Below are 22,203 nucleotides of genomic sequence, written 5' to 3' on the forward strand. Positions count from 1 at the left end.
CTCATTCTTTCGGTCACAACCCAAAGCTCGTGACCATAGATGAGGGTGGGAACGTAGATCGATCGGTAAATTGAGAGCTTCGCCTTTTGACTCAGCTCTCTTCACCACGACAGACCTGTACAGCGCCCGCTTCACTGCAGACGCTGCACCTATCCGCCTATCGATCTCACGCTCCATTTTTCCCTCATTCGTGAACAAGACCCCAAGATACTTGAACTCCTCCACTTGGGGTAGGACCTCCTCCCTGACCTGGAGAGGGCACTCTACCCTTTTCCGGCTCAAGACCATGGCCTCGGATTTGGAGGAACTGATCTTCATCCCGGCCGCGTCGCATTCGGCTGCGAACCGCTCCAGCGAAAGCTGTAGATCACGATCTGATGAAGCCAATAAGACCACATCATCTGCAAAAAGCAGAGACGCAATCTTAAGGCCACCAAAACGGATCCCCTCAACACCTTGGCTGCGCCTGGAAATTCTGTCCATAAAAGTTATGAACAGAATCCAAACAAAGGGCAACCTTGGCGGAGTCCAACTCTCACCGGGAACAAGCCCGACTTACTGCCGGCGATGCGGACCAGGCTCTGACACCGGTCATACAGGGACCTAACAGCCTGTATCAAAGGGCCCGGTACCCCATACTCCCAGAGTACCCCCCACAGGGCCCCCGGAGGGACGCGGTCGAACGCCTTCTCCAAGTCCACAAAGCACATGTAGACTGGTTGGGCAAACTCCCACGCACCCTCCAGGACCCTGCTGAGAGTGTAGAGCTGGTCCAGTGTTCCACGGCCAGGACGAAAACCGCACTGCTCCTCCTGAATCCGAGGTTCAACTATCCGACGGACCCTCCTCTCCAGAACCCCCGAATCGACCTTACCAGGGAGGCTTAAGAGCGTGATTCCCCTGTAGTTGGAACACACTCTACGGTCCCCCTTTTTGAATAGGGGGACCACCACCCCGGTCTGCCAATCCAGGGTAACTTCCCCCGATGTCCATGTAATATTGCAGAGTCGCGTAAGCCAACACAACCCTACAACATCCAGAGCCCTAAGGAACTCTGGGCGGATCTCATCCACCCCTGGGGCCCTGCCACCGAGGAGCTTTTTAACCACCTCGGTGACCTCAGCACCAGAGATTGGAGGGCCCGACCCAGAGTCCCCAGGCTCCGCTTCCTCAGTGGAAGACGTGCCGGTGGGATTGAGGAGGTCTTCAAAGTATTCTGCCCACCGACCCACAACATCCCGAGTTGAGGTCAGCAGCACACCACTCCCACTATAAACAGTGTTGGTGGCGTACCACTTTCCCCCCCTGAGACGCCGGATGGTGGACCAGAATCGCCTCGAAGCCATGCGGAAGTCATTCTCCATGGCCTCTCCGAACTCCTCCCATGCCCAAGTTTTTGCCTCAGCGACCACCCGAGCCGCATGTCGCTTGAACTGCCGGTACCCATCAGCTGCTTCCGGGGTCCCACAGGCCAAAAAGGCCTGATAGGACTCCTTCTTCAGCCTGACAGCATCCCTCACCGACGGTGTCCACCATCGGGTTCCAGGGTTGCCGCCGCGACAGGCACCGACAACCTTGCGGCCGCAGCTCTGGTAAGCCGCCTTGACAATAGAGGCACGAAACATGGTCCACTCAGACTCAATGTCCCCCACCTCCCTCGGAACATGTTCAAAGTTCTCCCGGAGGTGGGGGTTGAAACTCCGTCTCACAGGAGACTCTGCCAGACATTCCCAGCAAACCCTCACAATACGTTTGGGTCTGCCAGGTCTGACTGGCATCCTCCCCCACCATCGGAGCCAACTCACCACCAGGTAGTGATCAGTGGACAGCTCCTCCCCTCTCTTCACCCGAGTGTCCAAGACATGCGGCCGCAGATCAGATGAGACGATGACAAAGTCGATCATCGAACTGCGGCCTAGGGTGTCCTTGTGCCAAGAGCACATATGGACACCCTTATGCTTGAACAAGGTGTTCGTTATTGACAATCCATGACGAGCACAGAAGTCCAACAACAGAACACCACTCCGGTTCAGATCAGGGGGGCCGTTCCTCCCAACCACACCCCTCCAGGTCTCACTGTCATTGCCCACATGAGCATTGAAGTCCCCCAGCAGAACAAGGGAGTCCCCAGGAGGTGCACTTTCCAGTACCCTCTCCAAGGACTCCAGAAAGGGTGGATAATCTGAACTGCCGTTTGGTGCATAAGCACAAACGACAGTCAGAACCCGTCCCCCCACACGTAGGCGGAGGGAGGCCACCCTCTCATTTACTGGGGTGAACCCCAACACACAGGCACCAAGTTGGGGGTCAATAAGTACGCCCACTCCTGCTCGGCGCCTCTCACCAGGGGCAACTCCAGAGTGGAAGATTATCCAGCCCCTCTCAAGGAAACTGGAGCCAGAGCCATGCGTAGAGGTGAGTCCGACTTTTTCTAGCCGGAACCTCTCAGCCTCACACACCAGCTCAGGCTCCTTCCCCACCAGTGAGGTGACATTCCACATCCCAATAGCCAGCTTCTGTAGCCGAGGATCAGACCGCCAGGGTCCCCGCCCTCGGCCACCACCCATCCCACATTGCACCCAACCCCTTTGGCCCCTCCCACAGGTGGTGAGCCCATGGGAAGGGGGACCCACGTCTCCTCTTCGGGCCGTGCCCGGCCGAGCTCCATGGGTAAAAGCCCGGCCACCAGGCGCTCGCCCGCGTGCCCCACCTCCAGGCCTGGCTCCAGAGTGGGGCCCCGGTGACCCACGTCCGGGCAAGGGAACATTATGTCCTTTTATTTTTCTCATCAAAGGGGTTTTTGGGCTGCACTTTGTCTGGTCCCTCACCTAGGACCTGTCTGCCATGGGTGACCCTACTAGGGGCGTAAAGCCCCTGACAGCATAGCTCCTAGGGTCATTGGGACACTCAAACCCCTCCACCACGGTAAGGTGGCAGCCCATGGAGGGGTTGACATTTAACACAGAGCAATATGATTTAGTATTTCATTGTTTCTAATTATGTTTTGTGTTTTTATGTTTTTATTCCATATGCTGTAATTCTTTTCATTCATTCATTCAACCTTTATTTATACAGGTTAATCCTATTGAGCCTTTCGGCTTTTCCCTCTTCAGGGGTCGCCACAGCGAGTCATCATCCTCCATCTCACTCTGTCCTCTGCATCCTCTGTTCGCACTCCAACAACCTCCATGTCCTCTCTAACTGCATCCATATATTTTCTCTTTGGCCTTCCTCTTTGCTTTTTTCCTGGCATCTGCATTTCTAACATCCTTCTACCAATATATCAACTGTCCCTCCTCTGGACATGTCCAAACCATCTCAGTATGGCCTCTCAAACTTGATCTCCCACCTGTGCTCTACCTCTGAGCTCATTCCTTATCTTATCTATCCTTGTCACTCTTAAGGAGAACCTCAACGTCGTCATTTCTGCTACTTCCAGTTTTTTCTCCTGTCTTTTTGTCAGTGCCACTGTCTCCAGACTGTACAATATTGCTGATCTCACCACTGTCTTGTAAACATTACCTTTGACCATCCAGATGTACACCGAGCACTACTGTTTGCTAACACTTAGCATAATAAAAATGGCTACAAGTCGTGGGATTAGCTTAGAGCAGTGCTTCTCAATTATTTTCTGTTATGCCCCCCCAGGAAGACAAACATTTCGCGCCCCCCCAACTCTCCGCTGGGATTGTAAATAATATAATTTGTCTATAAAATTGTTAAGTACACTTCTGCATAACACTGTATCCTTATTAACATTAAAGAAAAAAAGAATATAGATCAACTTACAACAAAGAATAACTGTTAACATTGTATTTTAGTTTGTAACAGAAACAACTTTAAAGTGCATCAATTTGTCTGCCAAAAAAAACCCTTAAATCTTTATTGAAACTGTAAACATTTTTGACCATTTGATACTGAAAAATAAAGTTAAACATAATCAATAAATAATAATAAATTTAAATTGATCAGCAACATTTTAACTCGGTTACCTACAAAACAAAATGAATAAAACAGTTTGTGCTGATTTTTAAAAATCAAAATGAGGAAGTCAGGATCAATGAGCACACATCAATAAAACTAAAACCTTTTTGTCAAGGTGAAAGAGGAAAGAGGGGGCAGGTGTCGCTCTTGCTTTGAGTTTACTTTTTGTCGCATGCGAGTTGTGGGTGAAGATCGTCCATAGTGTCATAAAAACAGCAGCTTAACTGAGGAGGTGAATATATTTTGTTAGCAAAGAATAGAGTCCTAACATTTATTAAATATTACTTCTGTAATTTGTGCTTTGACAAACTCTTCGATAAAACTAAACATTTTGTCAACGTAAAAGAGGAAAGAAGGGGCAGGTGTCGCTCTCGCTTTGAGTTTACTCTTTGTTGCGTGCATGCTGTGAGTGACGTCCAAAGCGCATGGACATAAAACACATGCAACGAAGGTATCTGAGTTATTTATCATGTCAGCCGCAGAGGGGAGCGACACGGTTCATGCATGGCTCCCAAAGCGACAAGGCAGCCATATTTGTTCATAACTTTATTATTAGTAAGTCTGAGCGATACAGCTGCCGGAAAGCATGCGACAAAATGAGAATGGTGAAAGAAAAAGGGGAAAAAAACTACTCCCTGCGGCAAAAAAAGCATGTTCCCCAGGGTCACGTGCACCTACCTGGCATTGCCCCGGGCCCCCACAGGGGGGTGCGCCCCACTATTTGAAAAGGACTGGCTTAGAGGATGCAGAAGACAACGTGAAATGGAGGATGACTCACTGTGGCAACCCCTGAAGATGTAAAAGCTGAAAGAAGACGACATTTAATATGTTGTGTAATGTAAAATTCACTCTTTCATACTGAATTTCTCTGAGAGTTCTTGCCCTGTGTCACTCTGCGGCATGAACACATCCACTGCAGTAACTATTTTAAGTTATTAGTAGCTTAGATTGTTTTGCCTGTTTTCCTTGCCTTAATGTTTGTTGATAAGGTAGAAATGCCTGACTAAACACCCTGAGATTCACTACCTCCAACATTCCCGCTATCTTTGTTTGTTTGTCCGAGGTCACCTTACCCTGGGTTACCTTTCCTTGTGGGCGGAGCAATCTTACCATTCACGTAAAATATAATAATGTTCTTATGGAAACAATTCCTGAATGTTGTGATACATGGTCAATAATCCAGGTAGAAAAATCTAAAAAAAAAAAAAAAAAAAAGTGAAATCTGTTCCTCTGGGCATTCAAAAAAAACAAAACAAAAAAATTGTAGAAACATTTCGTCTTTCATCCAAAAGACTTCTTCAGTCTGAGGTGCTGTATTCAGCTCAGTCTTATAAATACCACCTTCTCGTAGTGGACAAACCAGTTTACTGCTGACAGCCAAAACCAGCTGCTCACATGATCAAAGAGGACCATCAGCCTAACGATGGATCGTTAGCAGCCTGAGGGCTGTTTGCTATTCACAGGAGTGATACTAGCAGTAACGGCATTGTAAGAGGGGGACAGTTGAACATGGAGGCAACATATGGTCTGGGTCTGGGTTCCTCCTTTTCACCTGGTGGCTGGCTGGAGTCCTGTTTGGGTTTCTTCTCTGCTTTCAGGAAGGCCCAGTCAGGATATCCACATTGCTCTAGATCCTGTCTTTTGTGGGATTTCTCCTTCTGCCTGGCTCCTGAGTTAATGGGGATGCTGTCTGCTCTGTGGTACAGAGTCCTGATGACTCCTAACTTGTGCTCCAAAGGGTGATGGGAGTCGAACTGCAAATATTGGTCTATGTGGGTGAGTTTGTGGTACACCTCAGTTTGCAAATGTCCTCTATCAGGTCTATCTCTATCTATCTGAGACCTCACAGTCCAAGAAAGCCAGCCTGCCATTTTTTACATCTTCTCGTGTGAACTTGATATATTTATCCACAGAGTTGATGTGATCAGTGAAATGGTGGACTTCCTGAGATTTAATTTTAACCCAGGTGTCATCAACATACCTGAACCAATGGCAAACGCACTGGTCAGCTGGTGAGATTAAAAGCTGCTCTGAGACGCTTTTCTCCAGCTTCTTTGGAAAAGTTTGGATCGGTGCCTCGCCTCTCTCTTCCGCTGCGTGTGTTGGACCCTCCTGATGCCTGGCTAGTACCTGTTGGCGGTGGCCATGATGGAAATTGATCCAAGATGGCACCATGTACGGTCACCCTGACATTCTGGTGCACTTTGTTTTTTCTGCTTTTGTGCGTTAATCATGTGTCTACGTGCTCCTACGCTCGCGAGGAGCTACTAAACATCAGAATTACAACCCATGAGGATATTACTCCAATTTTTTTAGTGCCTGCTGCAGAATTTTTGCACTTTTTGGCCAAAAGAGCAAGACTTTGCAGGAGGGGCAGAAGAACCGGAGCGCTCGTGCATCTCCGGAGGCGCAGTACATGCACACCTTTACCTGGAATATTCCTCTCCAACGTCCGTTCCCTCTACAACAAAATGGACGAGATAGCGCTGCTGATGAGAAGGAACAGCGATTTTTTCCTCCTCCTGTGTGCTGTGCTTCACGGAGACATGGCTCAACGAGCAGACCCCGGACTCTGCACTCCATCTCGAGGGGTTCCAGCTCCTCCATGCTGACAGACAGCGGGGACTTTCCGGAGGAAAGAAAAAAGGCGGAGGAGTCTCTTTCTTTATCAACAACGCCTGGTGCTCCGAGTGACAGTGATCTCCCAGCACTGCTCTCCTTCTCTGGAATATCTATTCATAAACTGCAAACCGTTCTACTCTCCACGTGAGTTCACTTCATTTATTCTGGCCGCTGTTTACATCCCACCATGCGCGGACGTGCACGAGGCTGAGCGCGCACTCGCAGACCAGATTACGAGTGTAGAGCTGACTTTTCTGGACTCCCTTGTTATTATCCTTGGATATTTTAACAAAGCAAACCTCAGGCATGAACTACCTAAATATAAACAGTTTATTAAATTCCCGACCAGAGAGGGGAACATGCTGGATCACTGTTACACCACAGTGAGCGGTGCTTATCGTGCTGTGCCTCGTGCTGCCCTGGGTCTCTCAGGTCATGAGATGATTCACCTTATACCTGCATACAGACAGAGACTGAAGCTCTCAAAACCTGTGGTGAGGACATCCAAAAAGTGGACCATTGAAGCTGTGGAGGAGCTACGCACGTGTTTGGACACCACAGACTGGGACCTGTTCAGGGCTTCTACAGACAGTCTAGACAAATACACAAACACTGTGACTTCATATATACATTTCTGTGAGGACAGCATCATCCCATCACGCTCCAGAGTCATTTTCAATAATGATAAACCTTGGTTCACATCCAAACTAAGACAGCTTCGTCAGCAGAAGGAGGCTGCTTTCAGAGAGGGGGACAGAGACAACTACAGACGTGCAAAGTATGGATTTAGCAGGGAGGTGTCGAAGGCTAAATCCAGGTACAACACACGGCTGGAACAACCATTCTCTGCAAACGAATCTGCCTCTGTCTGGAGGGGGCTGAAAGAGATAACTAATTACAAGCCCAGATCACCTCATTCTACAGACAATCTCAAACTGGCAACCGGTCTGAACGACTTCTATTCATGCTTTGAAGTCATGGACTCACATTCCTCCATCTTCCACACCACCCCCAGCTCTACTGGTTTAACGACTTTGGACTGCCCTCGACAACCCCCTGCTATCTCTGTACAAGAGGATGAAGTAAGGAGGCTTTTTAAAAGGCTGAACACGCATAAGGCTGCAGGCCCAGACCTTGTGTCACCCTCCACGCTGAGACATTGTGCTGGAGAGTTGGCTTTGGTCTTCACAGGGATCTTCAACTCTTCTCTAGAGTCATGCCACGTCCCAGCCTGTTTCAAGTCCTCCATCATCGTCCCTGTACCCAAGAAGCCACATGTCACAGGACTAAATGACTACAGACATGTAGCTGTCACGTCTGTAGTCATGAAAACCTTTGAGCGTTTGCTTTTATTTCACCTCAAGTCCATCACCAACCCCCTCCTGGACCCCCTGCAGTTTGCCTACAGGGCCAACAGGTCTGTAGATGACACAATAAACCTGGCTCTCCACTTCATCCTGCAGCACCTGGACTCCCCAGGAACCTACGCCAGGATCCTGTTCGTGGACTTCAGCTCCGCATTTAACACCATCCTCCCTGCTCTGCTCCAAGACAAGCTCTCCCTGCTCCATGTACCTGACTCCACCTGCAGGTGGATCACAGACTTCCTGACAGACCGGAGTCAGTGCGTGCGGCTGGGGAGAGCTGTCTTGGACACAGACTGTAAGCACAGGATCTCCACAGGGCTGTGTGCTTTCCCCTCTGCTTTTCTCCCTGTACACTGACGTGGCTTATAAGAACCACATTGGTGTTCAAATCAGCTGAAGCGGTACCTTAGTTCAAAAGATTTATTTGACAATGGATTACAAGTATTCAGAAATCATAATATCATTACATTTGTATGCATACAAAGGGCATTTTATGAGAACAGACCTGATTCATCGGAGTCTCCAGCAAAATGCATCGACCTTCCCCCTTGCTATGTCCCTTATCACAGATTTTCAGCAGCTTTGCCTCTGATTGGTTAAGACAACCTGTTGTCATGGTTACGAGCTCTCCTGGCTGCTAGATATGTCTTGGAGGTCACATACCAAAGATAAGTTTATGGCTCTTTGTTTAAGGCACGCTGGTGTTTCTAGCTGAAACTTTACCCTGAACTGATCACAACTGTTAAACGATTAAATGCTACTTACTATTATCTGTACTAATTATGTTTAAGCCAACTATATTAAGATTAAGCTAGAAAGATGTGTACACATTCTAATGTCCCTCAGTCTGTGTGTGTGCGTGTGTGTGAGTGTGTGGGTGTGCGTGTGTGGCCCCTTCCTGAAATCTAATCAGTATCTTACCTGCTCTGAGTCTCTTGTAAATGTGAACTTATTAGAATGTGAATTTATAAGATTTACTCTAGTTAATGTAAGATTATATTAAACTAACTGGATCTAAGATTCTATTAAGGCAAAGTAACTGATTAATATTTAAATGATTGTAAGGTAGTAAAACCCTTTAAAAAAGACACGTACACATTTTATAACATGAAATTTCAAGCTTGATTACAATAATGAGAAAAGATAAAACATGAAATCCAACATTCCCTCTCTTGGTCTATCCTTAAAGATAGACCAACTATACAGCAAAGGCTACAGATATTTCATCTCAGCCAACTGCAGGTGGTCCTGTCCTGGCTGGGAGGAGTCCTCACTGGCCTGGATCACAGGGCATGCTGTACCGGTGCTTACCACCCCACCAAAGTGAATCATCCGCGCGACTGCCAGTTTAGCGCACGGTGCAATGCAACCCAACAAGACACAAAAAAGAACAATTATAGCAAGAGGGGGGGCTAACAGCTTGAGCAGCACCTGACTCCAGGACCCCCTCATGCACCATGACAAAAATCCCTCTGACCCTGCTGGAGGGTCCTCTCCTTTAGCCTTCTGCAGACCCCTCAGTTGTGCTAGGGCCTCTGTTACTCTGCTTTGAGGGTTTGTACTAGTCTCATCAGGGATGTAAGTGCAACATGCCTCCTTACCAATAATCTCACACACTCCACCTCTAGATGCGGTTAACAAGTCCAAGACCATTCTATTCTGCAACACCATTACCCTCAAGGCTGACAATTCCTCAGAGATGCCCTCCAGCGCCTTAATTGTTGAATTAATGAAAATTCCAAAATGGTAGTCTAAGGTTTCCACCCTTAAAAGTAGCTTCCCAACCCCCACCCACAGGAAAAGAGAAAGCATGACCTTTTCACCTACTGTCCAGTGTTTGAATTTGTCTGGTACGTCTGAACCCCAAATAGAGTCGTGCGGCCTGATGCCCACGTCCCTTCTTTGCCTAACATAATGAGAACCATTACTTACAGACACCAGAAATGATTTGTCAGTGACCGCCACAGGTGCACAGATACCTGTCCAATTACTGGGAAGAGTTAAAAGCACTGTATGTCCACACAACCAAGCCAGATCCTCAACAGGAAATGTACCATTACTTCCAGGTACCCCAATGTGACGATTACCAGGGTGATATATTGCCTGACACTTCTCCGGGGGCAACATGCCCACCGCCACCTGATAAGAGTCCTGCCTGTGCTGTCGGTGTACGCAGATGGGAAACTGTTCACCAGGGGTCCATTCCACATACTGGCTCAGCACAACGCCTTGTGCTGCTTGCGTCAGACCGTAGCTCTTGGCCTCACACCTGTACAGACCTCTGCTATGTCCACTGGAGCTGTACTGCAGAAAACAAAATGATAGCCCCCTAGCCAGGGGTTTAACACGCAAGGGCAAATGCGCAGCTGTGACTGGAAGTTTGGTGCAGACATAACACTCCGAGTTATGGCGCCCCCTGGCCAAAAACTGAGCATAACGATACCAGCTGTTCATCTGAAAAGCATGGGACAAATTCAGCGGTAACTGATTGAAATCATGAACCGTGGACCACGCTCCCCTCCTAGGTCTCTCTCTCCTGATCTTCACAGGCATGGTGCGACACCGACTTAACCCTGGAATGACACAGGTAAACTCCAGCACCAAAACAAGACAAACCATCAGTACCCCCATTATTCCCCCCCACCGTCAACAGCTTATTTGATATGAGAACCATGATTGCTACCCCACCACACGGAAAATGAAAGTTGATTATGATGTGTAAACCTGTAATTCAACAATGCATGCAGCAAAATGTCAACCCAACACAACCTGAAATAAAAATATTATCACAGAGCAAGTGGAGAAAATCAAACCACCTGTCTCACAAAATCTACTCTTATGATTGGACACAAGAAATCAATTTTTTATTTTTTTTTATCCAGGAATCGATCCCAATCGACCTGTGAATCAAAAGTAATTCAACTTGCATGCACAGCAAAATGTCAGTAAAAAGTCTAACCCTCTAAAATTAACTATAAATGGTGATAAAATACTCAAAATTGTAAGTGTATATATTGACAGTTATAATCAACCTGTGGAATATAAACACATACACTGGAAAATCTCGTTTTTTTTTTCTTTTTTCACAGAAGTTTAGATGGATGTCTCGATGCAGCTTCTCAGGTTAAAACCACAGTAGGTCTCCGGATCTGTGGTAATTCCTTCCTTACTTCCAGCCACTGCTCCTGAGGCCTCCAGGAGCACAGCTGCTGGAAAGCTTGACTCCTCTTGCTGCTTAATTGGCACCACAGGGGGACTTCATTCCCAACGTTTCTGCTGCCTTTTATTTCACAGGAAGATTAACAGGTTAAGAAAACTTGTTGCTTATCTGGCCAAACAGGGGGACTGCATTCCCAACGTTTCTGTTGCCTTTTATTTTCACAAAACCCCAATGGGTTTAAAACGACGCGTCTTCCACTTTTTATACTCCTGCTCACGACGCGTCTTCCACACCTCCTGACAAGAGGTGATCACCCAGCTACTTTCCCTCTCATGCAGGACACTCACTCCAGGCGTCACACCTCTACTGATGTTGCAGATCCGTCCGGACCTGCTGCAGTGATCGTTGTGGCTCACCAGCAGGTGTACACTGGCTTAGATGAAACCACGTGGATCCTTTACCTCTCAAGCGTACTGCGTATGATGTGCGTTCTGTCACCTCATATGGGCCCGTCCACCTTGGCTCCGCCCACTTCCGTTTAGTGACTTTCAGCAGTACCCAATCTGAGAGTGGGCACGTGGGGTTTACTCCGTCCGGAGTACTGGGTTCAGGAATCTGTAGATGAAAACTGGACAACATACCTTTTAGTGTATCAAAGTACATTTTGTGTGTCATTTTAGATACCTGTTCTGAGGGCCACTCAATATTTTGCTGGGGCCCTGGGAACGACCTTCCTGTGGTCAGTTCATAAGGGGTGAAACCTGTACCCCTGTTTACAGAAGCTCTTACCGCCATAAGGGCGATCGGTAACGCATCCAGCCAATTAGAATTTGTCTGTGCACAGATTTTTGATAATTTTTGTTTCAGGTTTCCATTTAATCTTTCCACCTTCCCTTGTGATTGGGGGTGGTAAACTGTACCAAAAGCATGTTTCAAACCCAAGGCCTTTTCAACCTTTTGCAGATCTGCATTTTTGAAATGAGTTCCATTATCAGATCTAATTAACTTAGGGAACCCATGTCTAGGGATGTAGTGATTTATTAAACACTTGATTACAGTTTGACTATCCTCCTTTTTAGCAGGCCAGGCTTCTGGCCATCCGGTGAACGCGTCGACGCAAACCAATAGGTATCTGAAACCTCGTACTGGTTGAATCATGTCGGTGTAATCAATTATTACCTCACGACCCGGTGTCATGTCCGTGGGAAACTTTCCTTGTTGACGCGGTTTAAGAGTTGGCTTGGAGTTATACAAACTGCATAACATGCATTCTTTCACAAACGCTCTGATCAAGTCGTTCATGTACGGGTGCCACCAGCTAACGACATTTCTCTTCATCTGGTGTACCCCCACATGACTTAAACCGTGTGCCTCTTCGAAAATTCTCCTCTTCAGGCTTAGTGGAAGTACCCATCTTCCATCTTCAGGGTTTATCCACAATCCATCTGGTCTCTTTTCAGCTCCTCTTTCACTCCACACCGCCTTTTCTTCTGGAGCTGCACCTTGTTGGCAACAGGCGATGGATTCTTCATCCCATCTGATTCTTTCCCCTTCTTCTTCTGGGGTTATCATCACCATCTGACTCCAGTTGATAAATCCTGAGGCCTTTTTCGCCTCCAAATCAGCTTGACAGTTTCCTTTTGCTATGTTTGATGAATCTGTATCATGACCTCGACATTTCACAATGGCAATTTCTGTTGGTAACATCAGAGCTGTTTCTAATTCTCTCATATCTGCCTCATGTTTAATAATTTTACCGTTAGCTGTACGAAAACCTCCCCTCTTCCACTGGGCCAGCTCCACATGAGCTGCTCCAAAAGCATACGCTGAGTCTGTGAAGATAGTCACTTTCTTGCTTTCCGCCCATCTTAGTGTTGAAATCAGAGCTCTCACCTCAGCTCTCTGCGCTGACTGAGAGCCCTGCAATTTCTCACACACTACAGTTTGATAACCCTGATCTGTTTCCAGCACGACCGCAAAGCCTGCGCTGAGTTGTCCATCCTGCGCTCTGAAACAGCTTCCATCACAAAACATCACCTGTCCCTCTCCAAGAGGTGCGGCTTTTAAGTCTGGCCTGACTCTGTCATCAATTTCCACTCTTCTCTCACAGATGTGTGGCTCTCCTCCTCCAATCCTGTCTGCCATGTTTATTCCCTCATGTGTGAATAACAAGTTCGGTGCTTCCAGAACTTTGTTTATCCTCTGTTGTCTTAACGGTGACATTGTGAAGTTTTGTGAATTTACAAAGGCAACCACACTATGCGATATCAACACATGCAGAGTGTGTCCCATCACCAAGTGGGCTGTCTTCTGTACTAGCTTAGCCACTCCTGCAGCATGTTGTGTGCAGGGTGGATGTCTCTTTTCTGTGTTGTCTAACAGACAGCTGACATACATCAAAACTGTCCTTCCCCCCTCATGTTTCTGAAACAGAACACCGTTAATCACCCCTTCTGTTTCAGAAACATCCAAGTGGAAGGGCCGACCATAATCCGGTAGAGCTAAGTCTGTAGCTCTGCTCATCTGTTGTTTCACCTCAATGAAGACCCTCTCAGCTTCTTCATTCCACATCAGCCTGGCAGTGGGTCGTCTCATGCCCTGTTCTTTAACCAAATCGCGCAATATTCGGGTTTGGCCTGCATAATTTGGAATGTAATTTCTGCTGTACCCAGTCAATCCTAAGAATGAGAGCATTTCTTTAACCGTCTGCGGTTTTGGATGATGTAAAATAGTGTCGTGGTGCGCAGCAGAAAGTCCTGCTCCTTTCTGGGAGATCATTCTCCCCAAAAAGGACAACTGACGCCTCGTCACCTGGAGTTTGTTTTTACTGACCTTAAAACCTGCTGCATGTAGGTGTGTCAAAACCTTCCTGGTCGCATCTAATGAGTCTTGTGCAGTGGGACTTGCAATCAGCAGATCGTCAACATATTGAACAAGTACCGTATCTTCTGGGAGCATTACCTCGCACAACTTATAAGCCACGTCAACACCAACTGCTGCGCCTCCAGCCAGGACTCTGTGAAACTTATTAAGTTTGCAGATGACACCACCCTCATCGGGCTCATCTCAGACGGTGATGAGTCTGCATACAGGAGGGAGGTGGACCGGCTGGTGACCTGGTGCAGCAGCAACAACCTGGAACTCAATGCCCGGAAGACAGTGGAGATGATTGTGGATTTCAGGAAAGCCACTGCCCCTCTGCCCCCCCTCACCTGTAATGATACCCCCATCACCACTGCGAACTCTTATCGGTTCCTCTGCACCACCATCACCCAGGACCTCAAGTGGGAGCCGACCATCAGCTCCCTCATCAAGAAGGCCCAGCAGAGACTGTACTTCCTGTGACAGCTGAAGAAGGCCAAGCTGCCGGCCATGCTGATGGTGCAGTTCTACACGGCCATCATTGAGTCCATCCTCAGCTCCTCCATCACGGTGTGGTATGCCAGGGCCACTGCCAGGGACAGACTCAGACTGCAGCGCATCGTACGCTCAGCTGAGAAGGTGATCGGCTGCAGCCTTCCATCCCTCCACGACCTGTACGTCTCCAGGACTGTGAGGCGAGCAGGTCGGATCACAGCTGACCCTGCTCACCCTGCACACGGTCTGTTCCAACCACTCCCCTCAGGCAGGAGGCTTCGGTCCATTCGGACCAGAACCTCCCGCCATAATAACAGTTTCTTCCCCTCTGCTGTTGGACTCCTGAACACTCATAATGTTACCTCATAATTTCTGCTTTGGTCACATTACATCTGTATTATAATTGAATACTCCATCTGTACTGTTTTCTAAGCTTTTTTATTGTTTTCTATTGTATGGGTGTACACATGTTTTATGTTATGTTTTCATTTTTACTTTATTTATGGGTGTACACATGTTTTATGTTATGTTTTCATTTTTACTTTATTTATGGGTGTACACGTTTTATGTAATATTTTCATTTTTACTTTATTTTACTTTATTACTATTCGCACCTTTATGTTGAAGCAAATTCCTAGTTTGTGAACCTCGTTCATTGACATGGCAATAATAAACTGATTCTGATTCTGAACTATTCAGCCGCACGCGCCCTGCTTTCCCTGCAGATGCAGGCGCACGCTTCAAAACCTGCAGCCTCTGTGTCAGGACCCGCGGATGTCGGATAAGGATGCAGAACCGCCGATTGCTGTCAGGATCGGGCTGATTAATGCCAGATCGCTGACAAATAAAACTTTTATCATCAAGGATTTATTTTTATCTCAAGAATTGGACTTCTTATTCATAACGGAATCTTGGACAGGTGGACCAGGTGAGTCCAGCGTTTTGATGGAACTTTTACTGCAGGATTGCTGCTATTTTACAGGCTACAAGCAAGAGGTGGAACACCTGGAGAGCTGGTGCAAAGAGAATAACCTTCACATCAATGTGAAGAAGACAAAGGAGATGATTGTGGACTTCAGAAAAAACAAAAAACATCTACAGCCCCCTGAACATAAGAGGATCTGCGGTGGAAGTGGTCTCAAGCTACAAGTATTTGGGTGTACACATGAATGACAACCTCAGCTGGAGCAACAACACTACCAGCCTGATCAAGAAAGCTCATCAGAAACTCTACTTCCTCAAGCGGCTGAGAGGAGCTAGTCTGGGAAGCTCAGTCCTCACCTCCTTCTACAGGTGTGCAGTGAAGAGCATCCTGTGCTCCAGCATCAACGTGTGGCATGGAGGCTGCACAGCTGCAGAAAGAAAAGCTTTGCAGAGAGAGGTGAAAGCTGCACAGAAGTCTGTCAGAGTCAGTCTCCCCACCATCATAGACATCTACACCTCTAGATGCAGGAAGACGACAACCTGCATCATGAAGGACCCCACTCACCCAGCGCACACACACTTTTTGTCCCACTCCCCTCAGGAAGGAGATTGAGGAGCATTAAGTGTAGAACCACTAGACTGAGGAACAGCTTCTACCCTGAGGCTGTTAGACTAATGAATCTCTAACTAGAATAATCACTGTGAATAATCATATCCTGGAGACAGTAATACATGCATTCATTACATCTAGGCTTGATTACTGCAATTCGCTCCTGTTTGGTATCAGTCAGACCTCCATTGCACGACTACAACTGGTCCAGAATGCAGCAGCCCGATTTTTAACCAGTACAGGCAAAAGAGAGCACATTACACCCGTTTTGGCCTCACTGCACTGGTTACCGGTTCACTTTCGAATCCAGTTCAAAATACTCATGTATGTCTATAAATCACTGAACAGTGTCGCCCCCCCCTCCATCTCTCTGATTTGCTACAACCGTATGTCCCACCACGCTCCCTGAGGTCAGCGGACCAGTTGCTCCTCACAGTTCCAGGAACTCGTCTTAAGCACAGAGGTGACAGGGCCTTCTCTGTAGCAGGACCAAGACTCTGGAACGAGTTACCTCTGCTTGTCAGACAGGCCCCCTCCCTCTCGGTTTTCAAAAGGAAGTAAAAGGAAAGGAAAAGGTAACAAAAAAACAGCTAGATTCTAAGGCGAATGTAGAAAACTAAAAACAGGAACATGTCTGCATTGGTCCCTGCCAGGAGTCCAACAGATTCTTAAAGCCACTTAGAGAGGTCAAGGCCGAGAGCTTCAAATCTTTTATGCATAATAAATTTATTTATTCATTCCGGATGAAAACAAGAGTCCAGTTGTTCATCAACATAGTTTACAGTTCAGTTAACTTGTTTTAATAGTGTGTTCAGTTTAATTATCATTGTTTGTGTGACATACAGTTTGTGGTGTTGAATAAATAAATAAAAATTAAACCTGATGTCTTCATTTTCAACTTTAGTGTTCACACTATATGTTTAGCATCATTTTAAATTTGAATTACATGTCCAGATAGCTTCATTTAGCTCAGAGCTTCATTATATCTTACACTAACATAAATACTGTTTATTATTATTAAACTGTTATTATTTAGCACATGTAGTATGTTATAGTGCAGCGCGACGTGTGCGCGTGCCACGTTCTATAAACAGCGATATTAGAACTGGCTCTGACTGTGTCTCTTCCAACTCAAATGTCGGTCACAGCACCTAGAATCTGACGTAGATTCATTATGAGATTAAAATATTCCATCATTCGAGGTTCTGAAAGCAGTGTATCCGCTGCCATGTTGATAGAAATATAGCGTCTGTCCTTGCGTGCATATGTGATTTAACACAAAGCCTCAGCAGTAGATGTTTAAATTATCAGCGGGGGGTCAGCAAAAAATCTCCACTCTGGAAGGTGGGTTCAGAAACCTCCGGATTCAAAGAGGGGGGCCACTGGTGTCGTGTAAATGATCATCAGAACCGCAGAGAGAAACCTGCAGATGCACTCAAAATACGCGCCGTGTAAATGGCCCCTAACTCTCTGGTCCCTCTGTTTTGATGTCTGGAGGACATCAAAGCCTGGATGGCTGTAAACTTCCTAAAGTTTAATGAGGAAAAGACTGAGGTGATGATCTTTGGAAGCTCCACTGAGACTCCCAATGTCAGTGTTGGTTCATTGGCCCAGTATATCAGGCCAATTATTACAAACCTGGGGGTCATTGTCGATGCTAGACTAAAATTAGAAAACCACGTCAGAGCAGTTGTTGAAAATAGTTTTTTTTCCATCTGAGGCAGCTGGCTAAGGTGAAGCAGATTCTTTCTAAGCAGTATTTTGAAACAGTAGTTCACACCTTTGTGACCACTCAGCTGGACTACTGTAACAAACTATACAGGAATCAGTGATTCATGTATCTGTCAGCTTCAGAGGGTACAGAACGCTGCTGCACAGCTTTTAACTGGCACACGAAAGTTTGAACACATTTCTCCTGTTTAGCCTCCCTGCACTGGCTGCTCGTACATTCCAGGATTCATTTTAAAATTATTTTATTTGCTTTTAAAGCTCTTAATGGACTTGCCCCACCCTATCTGTCCAAGTTGCTGCATCCATATGCACCCTCTCGATCCCTCAGGTCATGTGATCAGCTGCTCCTGAGTGTGCCAAAGACAAAGCGTAAGCTCAGAGGAGACCGTGTTTTTGCTGTGGCAGCTCCTAAACTGTGGAACAACCTTCCCTTGAACATCAGACAGGCCTCTTCCCCGTCTGTTTTTAAATCTTCTTAAAACCCATCTCTTCTCCGTGGCCTTTGACACCATCTGAGATTTTGATATTTAATCATTTTAATCGCTTGTATTATCTGATTGTATGATTGTTTTTTTACACAACTTATATTTTGTGACTTTTAATCATTTTAATCATTTTTATTTTCTGACTGTATGATTTTTTTGTTGCGTGTACAGCACTTTGGTCCCGTAGGTGTTTAAAGTGCTCTATAAATAAAGCTGGTATGGTATAGACCTGGTGCCCTGACATCCCACATCATGAAGGTCCTAGAGACACTTCTGTTGGCCCAAATGACTAGACAAACAAGCACAGGACCCACTGAAGTTTGCTTATCGGCGTGGACTTGGAGTTGAAGATGCCATCATACACCTGCTTCAGCAAACTCACTGTCATCTAGAAAAGGCAGACAGCACTGTGATTTCTCCAGTGCATTTAACACAATCCAGCCTGATGTGCTTTGTCAGGAACTCCAGAAGACTCAACCTGGATCAAAGACTACTTGACAAACAGACCACCATTTGTGAGACTGAAGGGTTGTGTGTCTAACCAGGTGGTCAGTAGCTCAGGAGCACCACAGGGGACTGTACTCTCACCATTCCTTTTCACTATGTACACCTCAGATTTCCAGTACAAAACAGACTCCAGTCATCTGCAGAAATATTCAGATGACTCTGCAGTGGTCGGGTGTATCTGAGGTGGACAAGAAGCTGAGTACAGGGAACTGGTGGACCGCTTTGTGGCATGGTGTGGAAACAATCATCTCATCTTGAATGTGAACAAAACGAAGGGCATGATTGTAGATTTCAGGACAAACAGGAACAGGTCCAACATTATTTCCATCTTGGGAGAAGAAGTGGAGATGGTGGAGAAGTATAAATACCTTGGGGTTCACCTGGACAACAGACTGGACTGGAAATGCAACAGTGAAGCCGTCTACAAGAAGGGACAGAGCAGACTGTACTTCTTGAGGAAGCTGAAGTCCTTCAGTGTTTGCAGCAAGATGTTGCATATCTTCTATAAGTCTGTTGTAGAGAGTGCTATCTCTTCTTCCATCATCTGCTGGGGTAGCAGCAGAGCAAGTGACTTAAAACAGATCAACAAGCTCATAAAGAAGGCTGGCTCAGTTCTGGAGACTCCTCTAGAACCTTTGGAGATGATTGTACAAAGAAGGATTCTTCATAAAATAAAGAACATTATAGACAACCTCAGCATCCTCTTCATCAGACTGTCATACAACAACAGAGTGTCTTCAGTCTGAGGCTTCTTCAGATCCATTGTAGGACAGACCACTACAAGAGATCCTTTCTGCCCACAGCCATCAGCATCTATAACAACTCATTAATGAAACCAGGATGATGAGTTACAACATTTAATTTCCCTCTGGGATTAATAAAGTATTTTTGAATTGAATTGAATCCTGACTTGTTGTAGCAGCCATGTTGAATGTTTTCTCACTCAAAGTTGGAGATAAATGTGTTGGCGTGTGAGTAGTCAAATAGATGATTGTCATGTTGGTGTATAACTTTTAAATAACAACAAATGCATCTCTTTGAAATTTTCCTGTTTTGAAAACACCAATATTCTTAATGATCAAAGGAAAACTTTACAGTGTTAACTCTTTAAGGAAACGCTGTTATGAAACAAATGTTTGCAACAAGATTGTTAGCTTAGCATGCTGTGAATAAGCATGCCTGTTAGTTTAATTTTCAAGTTACAAAAGCTAATAAACAGGCAAATCAACTAGCTAACATTAGCTTGTGAGGGAACAAAAGCTAATAAATTGACTGACACTAGTTACCTTTAGCTTATCAGGTTACAGAGGCTTATATCTTTGCAGGCTAACTTGCTAACGTTATCTTGTCAGATTACAAACAAAAGACTTGGCTAACTAATTTGCCATTATTTGCTTTTCTGACGAGAGACTTAAATAACTTGGATAATCAACTAGCTAACATAAGATTCAGACTATTTATCCCTTTACATGGAAATATGAAATGTTTCTGAAAGATAAACAAACAATCGTTTGGTATACAATTTCCAGAGGACAGCTAAGAAGTGAACTCTGTTGGTCGCACAGGCAAAGATTTCTTAAGGCCACACATCTGTGTTATATTATATATTATACCAGTGTGTTTTCTAATTAAAAGTCCAGTGGTCACTTCATCACAAGAAAATTAAATCCTAATGTTCTTTTACTCAGAGAGGTTTTGTTCATCATTCACAACTGTTGTTCCCTCACAGCCCAGAGGACGATGACTTCGACATGGAAGAAGAGCTGCAAAAGCTTAAAGCTCAGCGACTACCCCGGCAGCCTGACCTAGAACCCCGCAGCAGGAGGGGACTAATAGGAGACCCCAGAGTGACCATTATCCCTGAGGTAGGCGGCCCCGAGGATAGCAAGGAGGACTCCGACTCTGATGGTCCCATCCTGTACAGAGATTATGATGATGACGATGAGGAGGATGTTCCTCCAGGTATGTCTCTCTGGTTTTGTCCTATTCAGATATATTAAAAACTCAAGAGTTCTGTTGTAAACTCTGTTTTAATTTCAAATTCACAAACATACATGCATACCATACCAGCCTTATTTATAAAGCACTTTAAACAACCTTAGGGCCAAAGTGTTGTACAGTTAGTCAATAAAACCAACAGCAGTACATATATGCAGTACAGTATGTACCATGCATAAAAAAAAAACATTTAAAAGCAAACCAAAAACATCCATATACTAAAAACAAATAAAATGAATTAAATTAGATTTCTTAAAAATAAACAAAAATTATGCTGGTGAAGATTCTCAGTCATCCAGGACATGATGAATTCATCATGAATTTTTGTATTGAATGCTTTTAAACTAAAATTAGATAAAATCAACATCTCAGGTGGTTTCAAAAGCCAAGCAGAAGAGATTGGTTTTAAGAAGTGATTTAAAACCAGAAAGTTTTAAGAAGTGATTTAAAACCAGACAGTTTTAAGAAGCGATTTAAAACCAGACAGTCTGATGCTTAAAGGCAGGTAATTCCCCATTTTGGGAGCAACAGCAGAGAAAGCACGATCTCCTCGAAGCTTTCATTTTGTTTATTGGACACTCAGGAGCAGCTGGTCTTCTGACCTGAGAGAACGAGTGGGCATGTAGGGGTACAGCAGTTCAGTGATCATAAGGCAGGGCAAGACCATTTAACGATTTAAAAACAAATAAAATAACTTTGAAATGAATCTTAAAATGTAAAGACAGCCAGTGCAGCAATGCTAAAACAGGGAAAATGTGCTTGTTTTTTTGTGCCAGTTAAGACTTGCTGCTGTATTTTGGACCTTCTGAACTTCTGAAAGTGAGCAACAGAGAAAGCACTGACCCCTATATAAAGTGCATTACAGTAATCAAACTGAGTGGTGATGGAGTAGATTACTGTCTCGAACATTGTTCTGGTAAGAAATGGCTTAATTTTAGCCAGCTGCCTTAACTGAAAATGCTCGATTTGACCACAGCCCTGATTTGATGATCATATTTAAGATCAGTATCCACTTTGACACCCAGGTTTATGATCACTGGCTTAGTATATTGAGCCAAGGAATGCAGATCTACATGCAGGGTGTCATTGGATGTTCCAAAAAATAAAACCTGTCATCTTCTCATTTCAGTGCAAGAGGCTTAGAACCATCCACGTCCGTAAGTCCTCGATATATATCTGTAGTGGTTCAAAGGAAAATGAGACCTTCTTCTTAAAGGGGACATAAACCTGACAATCATCTGCATACAAGTAAAAGAAATTATGTGCTTTCGAAAAATGGACCTAAGTGGAAGTAAATAAAAAGTTCACTCACTCAAATACAATCTGAACCACTCCAGTAATGTGCCTCTAATGTCCACCCACTGCTCCAAACGAGAAAGTAAAATCTGAAGGTCCACAGTGTCAAAAGCAACCGTTAAGTCTAAAAGTACGATAACGTCTCCAGAGTCTGTGCCTAAA

At 45.5% G+C, this 22,203-nt stretch overlaps 2 protein-coding genes across 2 annotated transcripts in view; both read left to right on the forward strand.

Annotated features, from left to right (window-relative positions):
• Positions 1-22,203, forward strand: part of LOC119426064 (phosphatase and actin regulator 4B) — a 225,519-nt gene that overhangs the window by 119,060 nt on the left and 84,256 nt on the right. The window lies entirely within an intron of this gene.
• LOC119425788 (phosphatase and actin regulator 4A) overlaps positions 20,400-22,203 on the forward strand; it is a 54,742-nt gene continuing 52,938 nt past the window's right edge. The window contains exon 1 of the mRNA XM_037693335.1: positions 20,400-20,709. Coding sequence (XP_037549263.1) covers positions 20,499-20,709 — 211 coding nt within the window. The 5' untranslated portion in view covers positions 20,400-20,498. The remainder of the gene's footprint in view (positions 20,710-22,203) is intronic.

This window comes from Nematolebias whitei, chromosome 19 (assembly GCF_014905685.2).
Source record: "Nematolebias whitei isolate Nwh7 chromosome 19, NemWhi1, whole genome shotgun sequence".
In the NCBI taxonomy this organism is placed as follows: domain Eukaryota; kingdom Metazoa; phylum Chordata; class Actinopteri; order Cyprinodontiformes; family Rivulidae; genus Nematolebias; species Nematolebias whitei.